The following is a 23,669-nucleotide window of genomic DNA, read 5'->3' as shown; positions in this document are numbered from 1 at the left end:
CTCTATTTTTTTTGGATTGCTCATTTGTTTAAAAATGAATCATATTCATGAAACTTGACTATGATTCCTAACAGATTTTCTATTAGTCATGATGGCTGCTCTTGCTGTATTTATAATGAGAACAATCCAAAACACGTAACACACTTTTATAAGCCCTTCAATATTGGAATTTACAAATAGAAAAATTAAATTAAAATGTTGACCACTTGGGTTACACGGTAGAGAACCACGTAGTGTTGGTGCCTCTCAGTCCAAGAGCCTGGGGTTTTATCCTGAGCTCAGGTTACTGGCTGTGTGCTGTTTCAAATGTTTTCCTCATGTTTGCATGGGTTTCCTCTGGGTTCACCCGTTTTCTCCAACTGCCCAAAACCATACCAGTAGGTGAATGGTGTGTCAAGCAAAACATTACCACCCCAAAGCAATTTTTTTTTTCCATAACACTATGTGCTAACATTTTTTAGTCCTCTTATACAACAGCATTTTACCAAAAGATATGTTTATTACTCTACAATTTATTAATGAAAGACATGTTATTCTTTTGTCAGTTATGGAATATGTATGTACTTGAATGTGAGTCATGGAATATCTGGTGTAGATATTATTAAGTGCATTCAAATAAAATGTTTTTCTTTAATTCTTAAAAGTACTGTGATGCGAATTACAGCCTTCACTGTTTTTAGATCTGTGCCATTATAGAAAAAAAAAACACTTCTGACCAATTAGATTTGACAATTCAACAGCATTTATATATTCATAATAATTCTCTTCCCCTTCAATCCTTCTTATGTCCAATTCAAAGCAGTATATTAGCTAAATAGTGTCCATACATATTAAAATGTCTACCACACTGAATGCAAAAATACAACTTAATTGGGGGTTTCTTAGTTCAGGAAAAATTTGAGTATTAACTTTCACATGTTTACTTGCTTCTTTATGTAAGTAATCTGACTAAAATGTTTTCTCACAACTGGTAGTCTGTGCGCCCCCAACTGCGGTAATGATTTCCAGAACTCTGTCTGTCTGTCCTCACCGTTTAAGGCAGAACAGAGCTTTTGGATGAATAAAAATATAGTATTGCTTTATTGTTTTTGCAAGGTTCAATGGTTATGTTATGTCAGCATGGACAAGAATGCTAACTGCTCGTGATAATATGTGATTCCTTGCCACAGACAAACACAGACTCAGATCAGTCTTGTTAGTATTATGAAGAGACTTACCATTGCCCAGCTCCCAGGAAATGTTATACTTCTTGCCAGCGCTGTACTTTAACAAACTCAATGCACTGGAGGCATTCCATGAGTTGTCAGGATTCCGGTGCAGGGCATTGAGCCCAAAAATCAGGTGCAGGCCAGCGCAGTCAGCAAAATTGTACAGTTTGTCTAAAGACCTGGCTGGGAGAAAGCGAGACACAGTTGTAACTTTGGCACTTTAATTTATGTGAAAATTTTTTAATTCCCATTAAACACAGGTCTAAAGTAAAATACTTTACTAAATGTGCCCAAAATTGTTATATAAACCATTGTCTTTGAAATATATATATATTTAGCATTTGTATAATAAGAAGGCTTGAAGATATTTGGAAGTACCTTTAGAAACATCAATATCTACAAGCAGCAAAACCAAATTCTCCAAGGTGCTTTAAATAACATGACACTGTACCGGTGCAGACAAATAGTGAAAAAGTATTGCTCTGGTTGCTCTGATTGTTCAGTGTTTACTAATGTTTATTTAAAATGTATATTTAATGCAAAAGAAATATTTCAGTCATTACTTTGCATCAGTTCTTCTTGAACTCTTGCTTCAAAGATTTTCAACACTTCAGACTGCATGAAATGTAAATAAAATCTTTTGATAAAATGTTATAGTAGGTATGCAATGTAATCAACAATTTAATTCATTTTCTACCCAGCATCTATTTGGGTCCTTGTAAAAAAAAATTAAAAAATTAAAAAAAATCACAAGAAGCAACCTAATAAAAGCATCTTTACTAAAAAACTAACTCCTAAAAAAAACTTTGGCTATGCACTACACACTACGCACACAAATTGTAAACGGTTCATCAGTGCACACCACAAAAAGAGAATAGTGGCAGACACAAACACAGCAATGTGCCAAGGAAAGCATTTTAGTGCAAAAGCCATTGGATGGTCTATAATAACTTGAACTTATCTAGCACATGCTCACTGGTTGTTTTGAAATTCTATCGGTTAAGAGCAGTGACAATAAACACAAATATTTCACTGCCCTTTGACTTCATTTCCTCTGTTTAAAAAGAAGCAGATGAGACATCTCACATGGCCCTGAGGGATTTGAAGAAGCCTGAATTATGGGTGCTGTACCAGTAGAGTTAAGTATATATATATATATATATATATATATATATATATATATATATATATATATAAATTGATTACCTGCTTGTCAGTGCCACATTTCTAAATCCAGAAATGCTCAGAGAATATTTAAAATAAAATTATAGCAGTTCTGTGTCTGTCTGGTGAAACACTATGCTATGCTATTTGCTATGTCTGCAAATTCAATGGACCTTATGTGCCTGTGAAATGGGATGATTTAGATGATTCTCAGTTTAACCTGAAATTTTAGGTGTCAACAAACCCACATGGCCGCATCCCAAAAAATGACATTGGTGCAGTTAGTAAAATAAAGGTGTGCCTACATCATTAATACCATACAACTACATTATAACAGAATAAAGTCATTCCAAGTCCAGATGTGCACAATAACATGATTACTAAATTCCTGATTTTACAGGGTGGGCAACTTTAAAGCTTTCAAAACAAAGCAATTGCCACACCAATAATGATGGGTGTCTATCTCATTAATTTAATCGGTAAGTCTAATTCAAAGCATATTTAATGTTAAACTGTTGTTCAAAGCAAACAAAATAGTATAAGTCTTTAATTAAGTCTTTAATTTTATGCATTACTTAACAGGGTACAAAGCTATAAAACATTAATGAGGGCGACAAGATCTGGTTTAAGTCAAACAAGAAAACAAGAAACAAATAACAATGGTAAGCGTTTTTATATACTTTTTTTCAGTCAGATTTTCTTATCCTTTCTAGGAAATTACATAACCTAGGGAAGCCCACCTTGATGTGCCTGAGTGGCATTCTGGAAGTCCAGCCTTTAGCACAGTGAGCTGATTGAGATAAAACTGTATCAAAGTCAGGTGGATAGAAAGCAGATCAGTGCTGTCAGGGCAAAAGTAGAAGCAGAACCAGATGTTGGCCAGGGAGATTCGAAGGCCTTCTTTCCCTGAGCAGACTATTGCACAACAGTTGGCACTGTTAAGAAGTCTGGATATGGGCCAAGCACATATCAAATTGTAACTGGTCTTTTGCCCTCTGGAAGGTTGTATAGAACACTAAACTACACTGATATCTGACCAATGGCCTATCATGTGTAGGTAAGACCAGACCTGGACTTAAATTATCCTCTTATTCTTGTACAAATAAGCACCATTTACAATTTTTCATTCACAAACACACAAACAATATCAAATTCAGCATGCTACTTGAATTCACCTCTCTATGTCTTTTTATCTCAGGCATATTCACAATGTTTGAGTAGCTACTTGTCCTAAAAGCAGCCAACTGTGATCAATTCCATGTTTCTAAAGAAAGGTAATTACACCATGAACAGCATGCAGGCTCCTAAGGGCTCAGTACAGACACGGCAATATAGAGAAGACATCAGGAATTGAACTCTGGTTCACATTTACAGCAGACTCAAAGTGTTTCCAGATCGGTCTTTCCCTTTCTCTTTCTCTGTTTCTCTCTCTCTCTCTCTCTCTCTCTCTCTCTCTCTCTCTCTCTCTCTCTCTCTCTCTCTCTCTCTTAGTAATTTTACAATGTGAAAGCTACAGAGTACTGAAGTATATTAATCTAATTAATATAACAAATTACAAAATAGTGTAAAATGAGTTAGAAGATATAATTGTTTGTGGATGTCTTTAATAGTTACATGTTTACAAAGATAATTAAACACTCTTATGTGTTTTCAATATTTTTAAAGGTTTATTTTAATATTTTAGTTAAAGTTAAAAACCTAAATTAATAATTATACTGGTATCTACTGGAATAAAGTAGGTTAAATTTAAATACACAGCCTTAAAATAACTTAAAAAAGTAATGTAAGTGTATTGAAGGCTATTCATTCTTGAAATTAAGAGCATGAACTTAGTATCAACTGTAAAGGAAAGCACTGATTCCCAACAAGCCTTACAAACGTAATGGAAAGAGAGGGGTCTGGATATTGTCAGGCTGGCTATCTGATCACAGACATAAGACCTCCATAATGAGCAGGACTGTACCAGAGCGCTACGGCTCATTTCGAAGCCACAGCATTTCCATTTATGTCCAGTGATTACCTACAGCAACAAACGACATATTCAAAAAAAAAAAAAAAAAAAAAAAGCTTCAAAGCAAAGCATTTCCATAGCCAGACAACATCTACAATGTCTACTCAGAAGGAAAACAATGGGTACAAGAAGTGTCCCAAGACTGACTTTAATTTCCATGTCTCATACAACGGTAATAATAGCATGTCTAGCTTATCAGCCTCCACCATGTACAATTTATGGAAACAAGTTTAAGTACAAAGAAAAAAAACGTATACTGCATTACATTATCTTTTGCTTCTTTATGTGCACATAAAATCATAATGTAATAAAATTATAAGACGCATCATTGAGAAATGCTTAATACAGAAGATCTGATATTACATGTACTTTATGTCTGTTTTGAGAGTCACAAACAGCTGGAAACAAATTCCTTGTGTGTGTCAACACACTTCATGAATAAACCTGATCCTGATTCTGATACTTAAACAAACTGCCATTGCAAAATTTACCACAAAGTTTTTTAATCTTTAGGCCAAACTATAATGTGTTGGAATAATAAACCATAATAACGAACTACACACATTTCAATATGTCCATTAAAACAAAAGCCTTTCTGCAGCTTTTCCCCACTGTCTTAATCATAAGGGATGCTGATGCTGTCAAATATTTCTATATTGTAGTAAATAAAATCCAGGTTTGGCATGTATGAAAGGAATCACACAGGGCTGTCAGAATTATATAGTGATTTAGTTGCATCATTAAAATATCCAATTGTATTTAATACAAGATTTTTGAGAGGATTTAAAACCTGCACACCATAAATGAATGTACATAAATTGTTTCATTTTATGATCTAATTTACAATGTCAAGCCAACATAGTGATAATGCTGATAGAGTTTACAACAGTGAATTCTTTTGACAAATATTTAGTGGGGGTTAGTTTTGGTGCCAACATAAGTTTAATAAACTAACATTTACTGTTGGTGTCTTCCCTGACTAGAAATGCGTAGTGATTTTGCTTTGCATTATGATAATTTGGACAATCAAAGTGGTAAAAGGTCTAAAGTGGAATTAATCAGCAAAAAAAAAATATGTTTTAGGTAATTTTTATATATAGGTATATTTAAGTAAATTTATACAAGTAAAAGTCAACATTAGCTTTTATGGAAAAAAAAAATGAGGCAAACATAGCAGTGAATTATTGGTTAATTAGTAAATTACATATTAAACATCTATTTATTTAAAGTAAAAATGTAAAAAATAAAAATTTTAACCAGGGTTTATGAATATTCAGATGCTTTTGTCAAGCAGTCAGGCAAGATTTCATGGAACGAAGAAAGAGTGTATTTAAACATGAGTGGCTTTGTATATGGTTATTTTTTGTTTAAAGGATGGTGTAAATTAGGCTAATATAAACCAATTACATTTATTAGAAAAAAATAAAAAATATTACTTTATAGCAATCCCACACACATTACATTTCCACTGCTTGCATGACAATGCTGATTTCTACATGCTAGCTTTAAAACATTACTTTACTTTAAGGTTAGGTCAAATACGCTCTCCCAGCACTCTCAACAAATAAATCAACTGACATTAGCTGACTGATGTGGAGTCAGCTCTTCTCACACCTCCCCTTAAAAACTCTCTGACAACACATACAATCTACAAACTATGCAAAAGCTTTTTCCAGGGAAGACAAAGCAATCATGCTGCATGCCATATTTCAATTCCCTGCTCACACTAAACCAATTTGAGGCAAAAATAACTACAGAATTACAAGGGAAGAACAACAAAGGTTAATCATGCAGATGTTGTGGGATTCTGTGGGCAAGGAAGAAGACCACATTGTGTCTCCATTACAATATGCTTCCAGTTAAACTAATGCTTTTTGCCAGATTAAACATGGTGCCTCAGTGAATGCGAGGAGCAGTGGTATTAATTTATGTATTCTCTCTAATCCATTAGAACGCTGCAGTCTGGCTTTAATACAACGTACTAATGCTAATCAGCAGCATGTCTTGCTCCAGTTTAGTTCATTGATAAAACAATTAATGTACTGTAAGGAATCTAATAAAATAACTGTGCTGATTGATAAATGACCAGAAAAGCAAAACTGAAGCAGAAAAACAAACTAAAACTTTCACAAAAAATGCTAGAGTGAAAATATGGTTTTAATAATCCTCTTTTGCCTGCTGGTAGTCTGAAGTGCACAATGCATGTCATACAAACCCAAGTACCCTTGTGTTTATAAACACAGCATTACACAGGGACCCTCATTCAATAGGGTATGTTTTGCAAAAAGCTGCTCAGGTCAAAGCACTTTTGTATTTTTGAAGAATGCAAGCTATGAAGACACCTGTTTTTCATTCAATATGGTTAGTATAAAATCTGTGTGCGTGTGTGTGTGTGTGTGTGTGTGTGTGTGTGTGTGTGTGTGTGTGTGTGTGTGCACATGCCAGTGTTCAGATGGTTAACTAGTGAACTTCCCATGTAACCATGTTAACAGGATTTCAGCTGCACATCACTGTCTCTGTAAGTAAAGACAACCTGTGTGTGTGTGTGTGTGTGTGTGTGTGTGTGTGTGTGTGTGTCTGTCTGTCTGTCTGTCTGTCTGTCTGTCTGTCTGTCTGTCTGTCTATCTGTGTGTCAGCAATTGTACATATTTGCGTGTGTATGTCAGGCCATGTGGTTAGCAGTGGAAAGGATAGATGAGTGAGTGACATGTTAACATCCCCGAACACACACTAGTGTATACATCTCCACACATTTGTGTACACTAATTAATCTTCTCCATAGAGACAGGCTTATGCAGCAGCACATGGCTGAAACAGGACAGAGCTGCATGCTGGATTATGATTTCCCGTTAATGTCAACAGTTCTGAGAGCTTGGCTGATTGGGGATACACTTGATGAAGTCAAAGAGCAAGGTTTGTGCCAAATTGCATAACACACACTAAATGCCTTATAACATCAAACGCAAACCCTTGTTAAGAAAAAGCTTTGAATTAAAGACATACAGTACAGTATGTTCCATAAAATACTCACCTTTCAGGCACACGCAGATATCTGCAGATATGTCCATTGTAAAATAAACATTACATTCATTTGGTATATTTAATACTGCGTATAAGTGAAAATTAGGTCTACGTATTTCATGCATGTTACGTTTCCCTTTGTAAAAATTCAGTTTAAATATTCCAATGTCATGACATCAGACACAAAACTTGATTAGCTTCACTTGTTTGTTGTCAGAGGTTAAACAAAATTTGGATGTATGTGCAATCAAACTTCAATCAAAAATGATAGAATGATTGCAAATGAGACAATAGTAAAATTTGTTAACGTTTGAAAACATCAGGTTCATTGTTTAAATCTTTTGAGACGTTTTTTCTTTTGAATCTCGTGTCATATTTTATATGTCATATCTTGGTGAGATATAAACATATTCATCAAGGTGTGCAAAAACACAATTTATTCATAACAGCATGACTAGATATGTTTTAAAATGAAATTCAAATACCACAGACAAACACAAAATACAACGAAAATTAATAACATAAAGAACAAATAAAGTAAATTAAGGTAAGGACTTAAAAGCAGCAGAAGGTGCGAACTCAATGGCAACAAAACATGGAATCTTTAAGTTAAAATGATGTGATGTCTTCAAAGAGGAGTGTGCTGAGTCTTTACATACCTAACAGTATTATCTTTTCGAAATCTTTACTATGCACTAATGCTGTAATTGCTCCATGATTATTTTGTCACTTTAAAGAAGCAGGGCGTTTAAGAGTAGCAGAACTAACCTGAGCTGCCCCTAGGGTCTTTATAGCACACATCAAAGCATTTCCAGCAAAACTGTCCATTGTGCTTTACTGCAAGTGCTGATAACACGTGTTAGGACAGCAAGTCTGCCATACGCTAAGGATGCACAGTTTGCTAAAATTGCATGGGAATGGGCTAATTAACATGTCAACCAACCACAGCAGCATAAATTACTTTCCATTCCATTAGTTTTTCTGCTTTATTCAGTATAAAATATAGAACTCTATATTTGGTAAAAATAAAAAATGTAACAAAATATTTAGTTAATATACATATTTAGCTTAGTTGTTATAAAACAATTTATAATATAAACTAAATAAAGTAAGAACTCATTGTCTAATATTTTGTTAAATACATTAGTGGTAGAAGTCTGGTAGAAATCACAATGGCAAATCCTGTATAATCCACTTTCTGAATAATGTTTCTGGGCAACACTGTTTACAAAAATTATTATTATACTATTAATACTATTATTATTCTGTAATATTAATTATTTTCTGTTTCTCCTTTTTATTCTTATTTTTCTTCTTATTATTGTTGTTATTATTATTCATAGTTGATAGTAGTAATAGTGGTAGTAAACTTATATTTTTGCTAATAGTATTTAAAAAGCTCGAATAGTATGTTTTAATGTTTTTTAAAAATTGTATAATGTTACAATATAAATATCAGTAAACATTTTATGTTAAATATGGCTCGACATTTAAAGCAAAAATTTGCATAAGCTGTTCGAAGCATTCTTTGTTTCTTTGGATGTGCAATAAAAACTCCACTAACCACATTAACCACATGACAGACCAAATGCTTGTTAATAGTGATAAAGAGCTAACAGACAGCACAACAGACCAAACAGATCCAGTGCTATGAGTCCATCTGGCTTTGGTTAGAGGTGCCAGGTCCTGTCACTCAATTTAAGGGCGAAGAAGGATCAGGAAAGAGTTTTCGTTATCCCCCCTCCCTGGCCCTTTCCAAGTTATTGAAAGGCACCCCACCCACCACTTGAATCAAGTCTGGGTCTTTGTAACATACCACAGAAAACTCAATTTTCCTTTTCCTTTCAATGTTTTCCAGACCACAGCAAATTTTATTACACCTTCATGGCCACTTGTGGATTTATGACATTGCTTTCTCTTATGTGCAGTTTCATCAACTTATTTAGTTTGTAGGGCTAACAGCACCCTGTCAGGGCCTAAAGTCTCTCTCTGAGGCTTCTATATGTAAATGTACAGTCATTTCTAATAGGCTCCAACTTAAATTTGCTATTCAGAATACTCACTCCAGCTTTTCAGCATCTTCTTACAACATTTTTTAAATTATTATATTTTCTACAAATCTTTTTCTGAACTATCGATGACAAATTTGAAGTATATTTATTATTATTATTATTATTATTATTATTATTATTGTTGTTGATGTTGCTTTTGTTATAAATCTAAGTCAAATAATAAACAAACAAAAATAAATATTGCCAATTTTGAACATAAGCCTAAAAATGAAAGTGCAATTGTCCTCACAGAGGTCTCTCAGGTACTTGTTTAGTACTTTGTCATGTCGAGATTGGACTACTGCAACTCATTCTTGACAGGTCTGCCCCTGCACACTATCCAACCCCTACAAGCACATCTACTACCTACCTGAAGGCAATTATCACACCCCATTCTGTATCACATCCACCTTCAAGCCTTTAGCATGGCTTGACATGACCCACTATCCCCCAAGGTGAAAAAAAAGACATGCATCAAGACACTTCTGTGTACTTGTAGACATGTGGTGGAATGTATTTCCCCTGACTGACAGAACAGCTGAGCCACTGGTTGTCTTCAAAGGAAGGCTCTTTCCCTAGCACATACATGAAAACTTATTAAGTTGTTTTTGTTTCTGCACCAACTTGTATGAAATCATCTCTAAAAGGGTTTTAACTGGATAGACCCTGAACTATCTGTACAAGCATGGAGATCTTCTGTAGAAGTCAACTGCCAAGCACTTCTATATGCGGGGATGCATGTATTTCAAATACGTATTTCAAATATAAAATAGGATTTTGTCATTTGTATTTGACAGAGTTGATGAAAACAGCTTCATATTTTGTATGAAAGTACTTTAGTGTTTTGTATTTTTGTTGTTTGAAAATACTGTAAAATACTTTGTAAGAAGTTTACATGATGACATCATAAAAATGCGGTTTCTGATTGGTGCCTACTCAGTAGTTTGCCCAGACTTGTTGAGATGAGAACAGAAAATTGATCCATATATAAGAAGGAAGTCAAGGCAAGAAACTTGCAGGATGTATCCTAATTGTACACTAATTGAAGCAGCTGTTAAGTAGGATCATGATTTTGCATACAATTGCTTGAATGACTGCCAGGCAGATAATATATTATTATATTTAAGATTAACTATTAAATGATTAGTTAGAAACTAGTTGCTATAAATACAGGTGCTATCAGTTGTCTTTTTTATGAATGGCTTATTTGTCATTGAGTCAGTGTTGCTGATGCACAGTAGCCCTTTAATACCAAACACCAAATATCTAAATTACGATAAAATGATGAGTCATTCGCAAACTGTTAAACTGTTGGTTACTTTAAAACTAACCTTTATCTTGGAGATCACAGAGATATGTATGAGAATATTTGATCTGTTAACTAGTTGAATATGTCAGATTTATTGCATGACTCAGCCAGAGAAAAGCTGTTGCTATCAAACATTGTTTACTTAGTCAACTGAGTCAGTGTAAAGGTGAAGGAACAGATCAAATAGACCAATTGATGGTGATGGTTGATGATGAAGGTTTGCGAAGAAATTTCATGCTTCTTTGTAAAAGTATTTTTTGTATTTTTAAAATACAAAATGACAGTAGTTTATTTTGATACATGGCGTGGCTGCTGTATTTTGTAGTTTATTTTGATGTACCCAAAGTTAAGGTATTTGATATTTTATTTTAAAATACATTTATACATTTAATGTATCTTTGCCCACTCTGAATAAGAGCCCTGATGTAAATGTCCTATCACTTTTTCTTGGCTTAAAATATGTATAGCAGAGAAAAGAATGCATGGCCTGATCTCCTGGTGCAACTGGAAAGACTAGAAAGATATTATGGAGTTACTTTTCTCACTGAGTCATCGAGTCCATCCCATTAAGGCTTGACTCCAAACAGCTAAATCTAAAACAATAAGGGAACAATGATCATTCCACAAGATAAAGATACCTGGAAGACTTATGTTAATTAAATGTTTTAGGCAGATTTATTACTTTTCTTGCCACAGTAAAGGGACCAGCCTGAACTTTAGCCCTCTGGTACATTTCATCTATACAAGCCATGGCTTCAGCAGCTGTGATATACAAATCTGTTCCTGAAGCAAAGGAAAGCCAATATGATCTAGAGTAAGAGAGCCAATCAGAAAAAGATGCTCTACACCCACAAAGATCCATGTCTGAGAGCACATTAAAGAGCATCTGAGACCGTAGCAAATGGGAAACCAGGGTGGTCTGGAGGAAAAAGGCTGGGTGCCATGCCTGTGATCTATGGCTATATAAACATAGAGCGTTCACATTCACTTGATTTCTTGCAATGAGGCCTAAATTAAATATGATAATTACTTTAAAAGTATGACATTGATTCCACTTGCTAAAAGTTTGCAAAAACTTAAAGGTTTGTCTTAAACCAATTTAACACACAATGGATTTTATAGCGCCAATCTTTTTAAGTCATTCAGTTGTAATATAGCCATGTGGACCTCTTGATCACTTGGGTTGCCAGGTGAAATGACCATAGCTATATATAAATAATCACGGTGACACATTGCAACCACATGCATGCCCTCCACAACTGGTTGTAATGCTTTTTAATGATGTAATCAACTCCTTGCCAGTTCTTTGAAAGAAGCAAACACTGCCACATTCCTGGGACAAGCACATGCATTTTCCTGACAGCACAAGTGTTAAATTTGGGTGTCAACAATAAAATGTCTTTAAGTAATGAAAGCAATTTTACCTCAGGACCAAAAAGCTTGCCAATGCAGAAATGGCTTGTAGTATCAGAGTAATTACTCACTTAGAATTTGGCCTGAAGTTTGGTTTCTTAAGAATAATCACATAGGTAAATTTTGGGAGCATGAGTAAATGGTTTGAAAATTAATTATCCCTCTTGTAACCTTTAAAGTTTCTGTGCAGAACCAAACAAAAAAAAGTTTTTTTTTTTTCCAAAATATACCTTATAGAACTGTTAACAGATAGATAGATCGATAGATCGATAGATAGATAGATAGATAGATAGATAGATAGATAGATAGATAGATAGATAGATAGATAGATAGATAGATAGATAGATAGATAGATAGATAGATAGATAGGTTACAGAATTTACCGGGTAATGCTGCATCTGCTATTTTATGGCTCTCGTTTTTAATTGTATATTTATTAATTTATTTTACTCAAAACAATTATTCAATATTTCCTGCTAATTTGGGTAAATAGCTGTACTGCCTGCCATCACTATGTGGCTGAGGGAACCTGAGGGAATGGGTGGTTGATAGTGAGTTAAATTTAGATATTGTCCCAAAGCAGCTTTACTGAAATAAATAAACTTTGAATATACATTTCAGTGACATAAATTTGTCCCTACAAACTTATCTTTAATGAACAAGTCAAGTGTAGACTGTGGGAAGGAAAAACCTCTGAGATGGAATGAGGAAGAAACCTTGAGAGGATCCAGAGAATGACCCTCATCTGTTGACACTGAGTGCTTATTCATTATAGTTCCACCATAGTTGAGGTCATTAAACTGTTCACTGAAGGAGACTCGAGTCAAAATGGTAATGAATAGAATAGTGGGCGGATATGACTGTTTAATTTAGCTGTCTATGATGTCCAGTAATGAATAAAGAGTATAAACAGTTCTAACAGTTAAGTGGTTGTTGGTATTAATTACAAATTTTAGGAGGGGAAAAGCAATTAATTATTTCTTTTCCATTCAGTCTTTAAAAATTAAGAATGTTTTATACTATTATTGCATTATAGATTTGATCCCTTCACTTACTCTGAATAAAACTATTAGATTTCTATTTATGCATATTGTCATTTCGACTTTCACAGTTATTGACACAGAAACAAAGTTTGGAAGTCAAACATAACTGCAATGTTCTATATTAGTCTCTGGTTTTCCAAAGTTCTTGGCACCAGAAAATTTGACACTGAAAAATGTGCAGCCAAATTTTATAAATCTCTCTGGGCACAATGAGGGGGAAAAATGTAATATTAAGAGAAAGCCATTGGTAGAAGAAAATCACTATTCCAGGAGTTTATGTTGGTGTTCAGTAGGTTCAGTGTATCCAAGAACACATAGTATTACAACACACACTTTCAAGAGACATAAAAAAAAATACAATACATTCTAAATAAAGCAAGAAATTTAATATAAATGAACCTTTGTTCCTCTTTTTTGAATTTTTCAGAGGACTTTGTCATAACTGAAATGACCGTTATTAGAAGTGGATAAAGGCTTGACAGTGACAAACTCGTATTTTATACTGGGGAGATTGTGTTGCAAGTATTAGTGTCTCATAGATTCATTCTTTTGTTTAACCAAACATCTCAAGCGATTAGAGCAAGCGTAAATGTTCATGTTACATGTGCCATTAGCTCTCTCTCTCGCTCTCTCGCTCTCTTTCTCTCTCTCTCTCTCTCTCTCTCTCTCTCTCTCTCTCTCTATCTCTCGAGTTTAGAGTTTAAACAGAACCATTATGCACTGTGTGTATATGTATGTGTTTGTACTTCAAGGAATCTGTCCCTGTGTGTGTGTGTTTGTGTGTGTGTGTGTGTGTGTGTGTGTGTGTGTGTGTGTGTGTGTGTGTGTGTGTGTGTGTCTGTGTTTGTGTGTGTTTAATGTATATGTCGCTGTAAAGGAACCTTCATCTGCTTAACGTCTTAGAAATTGAAAAAAGTCATGTTTCCCTTCTGAGGCAGCAACATCTGCTGGAGTCTCAGATCCATCACTAGCTCAGTGAGCTACATGCTCTTGCTGTGTTTGCATTGAATGCACGCACACATGCTCCCTCCAATGCGAGAAGCGGGGGGAGGGGAACCAAAACATGAAACTCTGGGGTATTTTACATGCAGACTGATGAGCACCCAGACAATATGACGAGAGTTCTAAAAAAAGCAATTTCTGTCATGCATTATCTGTCAAAATACTCAGCGATCTTTTACATAAAATTTCCTCTCTGCGGCAAACACTCCTGATATGACTCAAATTTTGGCCCACAAAAGCTTAAAAAAACAATGCTGAACAGCATCATTTTGACATGTCTAGATACCCATTATTTAATTTTGGTCAGGCAAAATATCCTATTCTAATATGCTACTTTTTTCTAATTCAGGATCAGTGTAAACAAGAGGTTTATTTTAAAAAAATATTCCTTGATAACATGCAAAGCTGAAAGCATTGTCTATGCTGTTTTCACAAGAGCTTCCTTTAAGAGTATTTTAATGAGATGAAAACCCAAGTAGTTACTGCTGTCAACGAAAATGAGGGGCTAAAGGGCACCTTTAGTTAAAGCCTAAACTACACTCACTGGACAATTTCCTGTCATTTGTCTTTAGTGTGGGAGGGGATGGTGTTGGTGGGGTGGTGGTGTTATAGGCAGGAAACAGCTTTGAATATTACCAAACTCTTAACAATACATATGATTAAGCAGTCATTGTCCCTTGTGAGATTCCTGATTCATTTAAAGAAGAAACATAAAAGGGCACAGGAAGAGACTGGGGAGTAATCGTAAAAATTGAAGAGGGTGAACAAACAGTAAAGATAAGAGAAAAGAGATCTAATTAATTTAAGAGTAAAAAGGCAAAAGGTATATAATGCCTCAATGTTATTAACAAATGTTGTTCTCATGAGAGTATGCATTATAGGCTCCAGGATTTTCAGTAGATCAGAGAATTCTAGTTTCAGACAGGCTGGGATGACAACCCCAGCCGTCTTCTCACCAGAGCAGTGTTTTTTTTGTGTTTCACCTGAGGTTTAACTAAATGAGTGTAACAGAGTATCATAACGAAGAAAACGATTCATGCACAAGTACACATCGTGGATATTAATCATACTGAGCGTCTATGAATAGGTGATTTATGGATTTGTAATATGTCTACTTGTCTATTTGAACTAGACAATGTGGCTATAAATTTATACCTGTGTTAAATAGCCAGTATGAGGGTCTGTGAAAGATTTTAAACTCTACATATTTCTCTGACATATAACAGGCTTTCAGACTCTGTATGTTTCAAGATAATTTGTCAGAATTTTGAAACTAGTAGATGAGACATAAAATGCATCGGGTCATCCACAAGGCTATGTCTTTAATGAATTGCGGTTTCACTGTGTCTCTACAATAAAATAAATGTAGGCAAGATTGCAGAGAAAGATTGAAGTCTGAGTTCTGAATTGCAGCAACTTGAGAGCACCTACTGACCCTGACCTTGACTTGTTTCAGATGGTTTGCTTTAACTAACCTGGACTAAACTATGACAAAGAGAAAAGTGAGAGTTTGACCTCGGCATGTCTTACCACGGTTTGTTTTAACTGGCAGGGGTGCTTTCTCGCCTAGTACAGTTCACACTATAATGAGAGAGGGTCAGCAAGGGTCACATGCAGAGAGTGGAAAAGGATGGAGGAGAGCTGTTTTACCACTTCTCCCACCTGCCAGTTCCTGCACAGGGGGCATTCTGATTGTTAACAGGCCTGTCTGTCTCTCTGTACTCTCAACACTGCTGTGTTCATTTTTGAAACTTCTGCTAGTTACAAACTCTACAAACATCCTATTTTATCCTATCCAATATAAACATACTAGGAGCATGTATATACAGTATATATATATATATATATATATATATATATATATATATATATATATATATATATATATTCATATTTAATTATTATATTTTATAATAAACAACCATTAACAGCAAAAAAGTTACCTTTCAGTTTCTTTGTGGTTCGCTTATGTTGCTGCTGGTAATCATTTTTTATTTAAAGAATATATTAAACTTTTTCTTTAATTTGCTTTTTCATGAAATCATTCACCTATTTTTATTGTCTTTCACTCTACTCTGTGCCTGATCTTGGCCCATTACAGAATATTTTACAAAGCTTTAATGAGGACCACAAATGTTTTTACTGAAATATAATAAAACCTGATCATGCAGTGGTTTTGCTACTCATCCGGCATGGTCACAAACTCAAATTCCAGCAAAATTAGCACAAATGGACTTGATCCAAGCAGAGGGTTTTTTCATCAAAGAGCTGTGGAATTTGTCCTAAGTTTAACTAATTACATAAAAGTAATTGTAATTTAATAAATATATGATAAAAACATGGCAGTCAGTCGGATAAAAGTAAACAATGAATTAATCTAGTCAAATATCTATACATATTTTGCCTAAATCTAAATATTGTATTTATTTGCTTTTAAGTTACATTACATGCACATTTATTAAGCAATGTGTGTGTGTGCAGCACAGGTCAGTGAAGCACTGAAAAAATGCCTTTTTTTATGAGGATTTTTAATGATTAAAAGCAAACCCTAATGTTTTACCTGAAATATAAAATGATGACAAAACCAAAAGTTTTAAATTATTTATATTGTCACATTTTTACCAGAGACTTGTTATCTACCACTGCATGCCACTGATATCTCAATTTCTCTCCTAAAGGTGTTTTCCTTACTTCTAATATCACTAACACATTGCTTACTGCCATAGACACAACCACAAAAAAACAGGCGCAGCACTGCAGCCAACTCCATGACAGTTATCCAGGAGGGAAAAATCTCAGTTTAGGCTAGTTGCACATGCTGGAACAGGCTTAATTAAGGTGACTCAAACGCAATCATTAAACAGAGAGAATAAGCACATATCTTTGCTCCCTCTTACTGGATTACCGATTTAGTTTTTCCATACATACACAATGTGCTGTTGTGATCTCCTACCTGTTATTGTGACATCGCTATAGAGATTAGAGAGCTGCTCCTTCAGGAGAACTTGTTGCATCTGAGCTGCTTTCTCCCTCTGCAGCTCCAGCATCATGTCAGGGTGACTGGCCAGCTTACAGCCCTTCTGTTTATCCAGGGCAATGTCACTTCGTACTATGTCTGAGCAGACAAAGGGACCATTAGGGAAAATAGCTACATTAAACTATACATTTTTTTAATTTATACCACAAAAGGTGGCTGTCTATTATGGTTTGATACATTAACATCTGCTTAAACGTTTAAAGCAAATTAACATCTGCAATTCATTTTTATGTATAAACTGTTGTACTGGAAAAAACTTTGTCATACCATCCTCATAATTCTTGAGGTAATAGTCTGGTCCTGGTCCTCTAAACTTGGCTAAATTCTTCAGGTTATGAAACTGGAGAAAGTCTGTCCTTTTGCCCCCAAACCTCAGATAAGCTGGAGAAAGTCCTCTGGCCAAAGTTACTAACCGCGTGGAACTGAAGAAACAGAGAGAGAAAGACTACTTAAAGTCAGACATGTTACCAATGAGCTATGAATCAGTATTATAGATCAACAAGTAGGTAAGCATTTATTTAATTCCTTTATTCTTAGCCAGACAGGATCCCAAGTGAATAACTGAACTTCACATTTGGTGCAGAACTGATTCACTAATTTCCTCATTTGCCTCTTGCAATATTGAAGCCTGCACTTGATTTTAAGTCACAATTTGGAACACATTATCTCAGACATTTAGAAATAGGCCTACATAGACCTGCTAGACCACAGAGATTTAAAAAATCCAAACAAATTTTAAATGAGTCCCAAATGCAACATTTCGCCCATGTAATGACGCTAAAACAGCAATGTGCTTACCTGGGTTGTTTTTCTTTTTTGTTTTTGTTTGTTGTTAGTCAACTCTGAACCTCGATTTTTTTAAGACTCTTGACTGTGTTCTTAGGCAAATGTAATGAAGATATTTAATTAAGTTTCTTGAAAAGAAATTAAAAGCTGTGCACTTTTGATGAATAATCAGGAGACATTAAGGATTATGACTGGAAAACAAGAGTTACAGCGACACAAATAAAACTTTATCCAAATAATCACTAAATAGCGAAATAAATTTAATTAGACAGAAATTATATTTTCTTTATTATAATTTTACAATATGTTAATTATTGTATAATAACGTGATATTATGACGGTGTCTAAATTGAATTAAATATTTATTTAACAATTATTTTATTATTATTATTATTATTATTATTATTATTATTATTATCATTATTATTATTATTATTATGCTGTCGCACTGATACCAATCCTACTGTTTCTGAAACATCCAACGGGTCTGCGATGAAACCTTTTTAAGAGAGACAACTGCGTTTAAAGCAAGAACATTACTATTACAATAATATTTGTGCCTTATATAATTTCAAGAATACAAATAAACAAACAAATAAATAAACAGTCAAAAGTTATTTCTTATACAGAAGTATAAAGAAAATTGAATTAAACGGGGCGGTATCTTTTAGGTAATATGTTCATTAACTATTTAATAATAATAATAATAATAATAATAATAATAATAATATTTTATGTTGTTGGTTATTTTGATATTTACCATGCCGCACGCTCACACAAATGAGTTGCTGATTTTGCGCACGGATTATAACCGTTTCGGTCCCAATTATTTCTCAGTAAAACATAATCCGCGTCACTACGCACACACGTACCCGAAAGAAATATTCTCTTATTGTACTTTATGTTTGTAATGGAAACGTGCTATAGAGTATATGGGAAGATTTACCATGATGTACTCGCTCATGTTACGCACACCTTTGTTTCCGTTATAAATCGTGGTGTTTTTCGAAATCCCCAATGTTTTCCCAAAGCTAGAAATAATAATAATCATTTTACAACTGTGTATTCATTAATGAGTATTGGAGAGCGGCTAAATCGTCCGTTCATTCCCGGGTCATGGTTGTGGCCTAAACATCACACAGCATCAGTGATAAGTACATACATCACCGAGATCCTCGCTTATAGCGCATCTGAAATGTTTTATCACACACGATTATTCGACACCTGCCAGCTCCTGCCAGCTCTTCTCAAAACTCATGACCAATGTCTCATCTGAGCCTGGTGAAATAAAGTCGATTTGGCTAGATGAGACTAAGACAGGATAGAGAAGATGACAGGCCACAGACTCCTGAAGCTACTGGAAGCTTAAGTGCTGTTTAATTATTTTGATTATTATAATTATACCCAATTATAACTAATATCAAACATAAAGTAGGCTGATTTAGTGAGAGGATGTACTGCAGATGTTTTGCCCCCACATTCATAAAATCAACAGAAAAGTGTAATAATCCATTCAGGTCAGATCTTTTACACCGTGTTATGTTATTCGATCTCTGATTGATGTGGTGCCTATATATAAGTATTATCTATATGATTTTTTAACAACAACAACAACAACAAAGCGTGCATTAGAGGTGTAATGGTTCATCTTATGGTGTGAATGCAAAGTGGTGAAAATCGGATACCTTAAGAAGTCTAACCAGCCGTTCTTCAGGATAGAAGGGTCGACTTGCAGAGACAAGAAGTTGTCATTCAGAACCCGCACCGGGTTTCGCGTGTTAACGTCCAGTAAAATCAACATTCTGTCCAGAAAATGTTGCCTCTTATCAGCGGCCACGTGTCGCCGGTACGCAGTTTTGGCGGAAGAAAACGGAGACTGGATTAGAAAAGTCCAGCACAAAGCCAAGCAGAACATCTGAGAGAAGAACAGCCCAGGCATCTTCTTCTGTCCACAAAGCTGCGGAGCCGAGCGCGCTGCGAGTTTGGAGGAGACCCTGCTGAGCAAGCTTATGAAAAAATAACGTGATTAAAATCACCTTAAGTGCTGTCGTCCACCCTCTTCAAGTGAGTGTTTGTTTTCTGTAGTCCTGTAATCTGCTCTCCCCTCCACCACCACCCCCCTGTTCTGCGCTGTTTGTTAAGCTCGAGCTGCCGTATCCGCCCCGGGGCCACAATCCCAGCCTCTCCGTTAACGGGGGCCGGAGGCAGCACCGCCCCTTCACTACACACACACACACACACACACACAGTGAAGGTAAGGAGCTACAGAATGTACCGAACTGCTTAGGAAGTGATTTTTCGAACGCAAAAGAGAGATTTGCATCAATTACGCTAAGTGACGGATAAACATTCGCCTGATGTTAATAACCTGCTTGGAAGCAATACAGAATCAGAATAAAGGATATTTCCTCGTTCTGATGACCTGTGAGTAATTTTTAAAGTTAGCTTAAAAGAGAAAAAAAAGGAAAACTTTGGTTTAAGACTCATTTAAAGTTCTATTTTAGGTTTGTTGATTGTCTTTGCAAAGGTGGCGAATAGCACATGTAAACCAAGCAAAACAAACAGACAAACAGATAGATAGATAGATAGATAGATAGATAGATAGATAGATAGATAGATAGATAGATAGATAGATAGATAGATAGATAGATAGATAGACAGACAGACAGACAGACAGACAGACAGACAGACAGACGAAAAATTAATCATTTTTAAAACGTTCTTTTTGATGTTCTTAGCTCGGTTTCCTAAATCAATCCTATCGACATGAATGAAGTTAAAACACATTAGACTCTTATCTGAAATGAAAGTGACATCAAATATTATAGTCTGCCAACAATTTATACTATAGCAGTAAACTGATCTGCCGTTTTCTCTGTTTCTGGCTAAATAATGAGATAATGCAACAACAACAAACTACTACTACTACTACTACTACTAATAATAATAATAATAATAATAATAATAATAATAATGATAATAATAATAATAATAATAATAATAATAATAATAATAATAATAATAATACGGTAGAAGAAAGATAATACTTGAGTAATACCTTCCTGACCGAATAGACAAGACGTAGCCTAATGGCAGCATAATAAATGATTCGTAATATACAATAGTTCAGTTTAGTTGCTTTCTAAATATAATCAAAATAATTACGATTACTGATATTAACTGGTCATTTAGCAATATAGACTAGCCTTATTCAATAGCATTCATCACCATTCCTGCATTCTTCATTTCAAAAGGGAAACAAAGTTAAATCTAGTCAGAAATATGAAGTAAAATAAGTGTTTAAGCTGCTCGGCCTCCACTAAGTGGCCTCCAATAAACTAAAACATACTGAGGAGAGAAGAGTATCAGCGGCTACTGTTATTCTACATTAACAACAAAGCGCATAGAAATCCACATCTTTTATCATACTCGTTTACTTAATATACTTTAAATGTATAAATTACAGCATGGTTACTTTTAGGCCCTTCATATGAAAGCATGCGGCTAAATTCTAAACCAAATTAGAGCACAATTGTTTTTATATATTCAATATATTATTATATTTTTTGTTTACCTCTAAAGCTCATTCACTGTATAAAACGCTGACTCAGCGATTGACAGTATGAAAACTCTCGGCTAACGTGTGTCTTTTTTTACAGTTTATAGATTATTATATAAAACATACATATTAGTGTCTCAGTGACGCTTTATTTCTATTTATTTTACACCAGCCTAAATCATCAGTCATATCATTCATTGTAACAAAATTCAATATCGACACAATTTTAATGCAGTTGATCCGTTAGAAAAGTTTAGTTAAAATATTCAATTTAAAGTAAATTATATTCACAGTGAAGTTAAATTACTTACATGTAATTAAATTACGATTTGTTTTAATTAAATAAAAACAACATTTACGTTTATACAGTTTAATCTTGTAGTTAAATCATTACGGGTTATCTTTACTGGTCATATCATTTTTACATTTCTTCCCTCATAACCTTCTGTTTTATTGTTTATATACGCAAAATGCTTCAAAATTCTTTCTTACTTTCTTTCTTTCTTTCTTTCTTTCTTGTTTCAGACTATGTCAAATCGTGTACCCCTATTATAATATTTACATATTATATCGACTACTTTTACTCCTACTACTATTACTTATAATAATAATAATAATAATAATAATAATAATAATAATGTTATGTAGGTCTAAAGCAGAAATGTTTTGCTGCTGTAGCACTCAGGAGACACTGCTTTTTATGCCTGTAAAAAGTTAGAATTAACATTTAGAAAAATGTTTTACGATTATTATCTTACTTTAACTTTCATACTGAAGTGTGGGACGAGTTACATTTAGTTCCGGTGGTGTATTTTTTTATTTATATGCAGATGCGATTAGATACATAATAAATAAAGTCGATTATTTCGTAAACATTCTAGTTATTTAGGCTTTCTTTAATCGCATAGAGAATTCATTTTTTAATTGGAAGTCTAAAACTTGATTTCATTTGTTTAAGCGCCGTTGATTCAATGCGTGTTTAGAAGCACTACAATATCTGAAATGGTTACAATTAATAATTATAATAATACAAATAATATTAATAATAACAATAAAAATAATAATAATATAGAGGGTCGGGGCTAGCGACTGATTTAGATTAAAACAATGCGTCACCAATATGCATTTTCTACTTTTCATAATATGTTTAATTTTTTTTTCTTTAAGGATAACAACAAATTGAAAAGAAATCCCAAACAACGTATTATTATTATTATTATTATTATTATTATTATTATTATTATTATTATTATTGGTAGCAGTAGTAGTCGTCGTCGAATCGATCAGGTGGTTTCCTGTGTAAATAATATACACAATATTAAACAGATCATTATAAACATTTGTTTAACTGCCTGTTAATCTGACTCACTGTAACATCTGACACGTGGATTATGGAATAATCTTCGAGTATCAGAGTTTCTATCCTATTTGCCACGCTGTCTATCTGTCGGTGGATATCGATATCGTTGGTTAAAGTGGGTGGCGAGGTTTTTAGCCATTTTCAAGATGTTCTATCGGTTCCCCTGTCCAGAGGAACTCCATCCACGGCTGCTCTGAAACGTCATTGTTTTTCAAAGGCCTAGAGAGGAAACCGATCAGACACAGGCCCATGCAGGCACCGCAGAAAAACACACACTTTTAGAAGTAGAAATCCGAGGCCTCACACCGCAGCGTCCCCGATTACCGCCGACGGCGCGCCGAACCGCTCCGGAAAGCGGGGTCTTCACCCGGATTGTTTCTCTGATTTACTACGTGGCAGAGATACTGAGCAGAAGAGCTGAGCCTGTAGACTACACATTATTTATGTTTTTTTTTTTCTTTATTCATTACAGTCCAAATATGAACAGTTGGTTTCCCACGAGCATGTTTAGCGTTCACCGCCTGTTCCAACACGTTTAGAAGACTTCTGCATTTCCTCCCTTCATTATGCCCTTTATTAACATATTACTTAATATCTGAAGAATTAGTCTCTGTATTCATTGTTTATAAATACCGTATTCATGCATATGGTTTCACTACTAAGAGGCTTTGATCAAGTGCCATCTCAGAAACAACTAATTATTTT

At 34.5% G+C, this 23,669-nt stretch overlaps 1 protein-coding gene across 1 annotated transcript in view; it reads right to left on the bottom strand.

The window, feature by feature from the left end:
* Positions 1 to 20,130, bottom strand: part of hpse2 (heparanase 2) — a 44,721-nt gene extending 24,591 nt beyond the window's left edge. Inside the window, exons 1-4 of the mRNA XM_046875298.1 lie at positions 19,731 to 20,130; positions 17,527 to 17,681; positions 17,176 to 17,337; positions 1,218 to 1,391 (exon numbers count right to left, since the gene is read on the bottom strand). Coding sequence (XP_046731254.1) covers positions 1,218 to 1,391; positions 17,176 to 17,337; positions 17,527 to 17,681; positions 19,731 to 19,984 — 745 coding nt within the window. The 5' untranslated portion in view covers positions 19,985 to 20,130. The remainder of the gene's footprint in view (positions 1 to 1,217; positions 1,392 to 17,175; positions 17,338 to 17,526; positions 17,682 to 19,730) is intronic.
* Between the last annotated feature and the right edge of the window lie 3,539 nt (positions 20,131 to 23,669).

Source organism: Silurus meridionalis, chromosome 2, assembly GCF_014805685.1.
Source record: "Silurus meridionalis isolate SWU-2019-XX chromosome 2, ASM1480568v1, whole genome shotgun sequence".
Lineage (NCBI taxonomy): Eukaryota > Metazoa > Chordata > Actinopteri > Siluriformes > Siluridae > Silurus > Silurus meridionalis.
The sequence above is the reverse complement of the archived record's forward strand: the minus strand, read 5'-3'. Positions and strand labels throughout refer to the sequence as shown.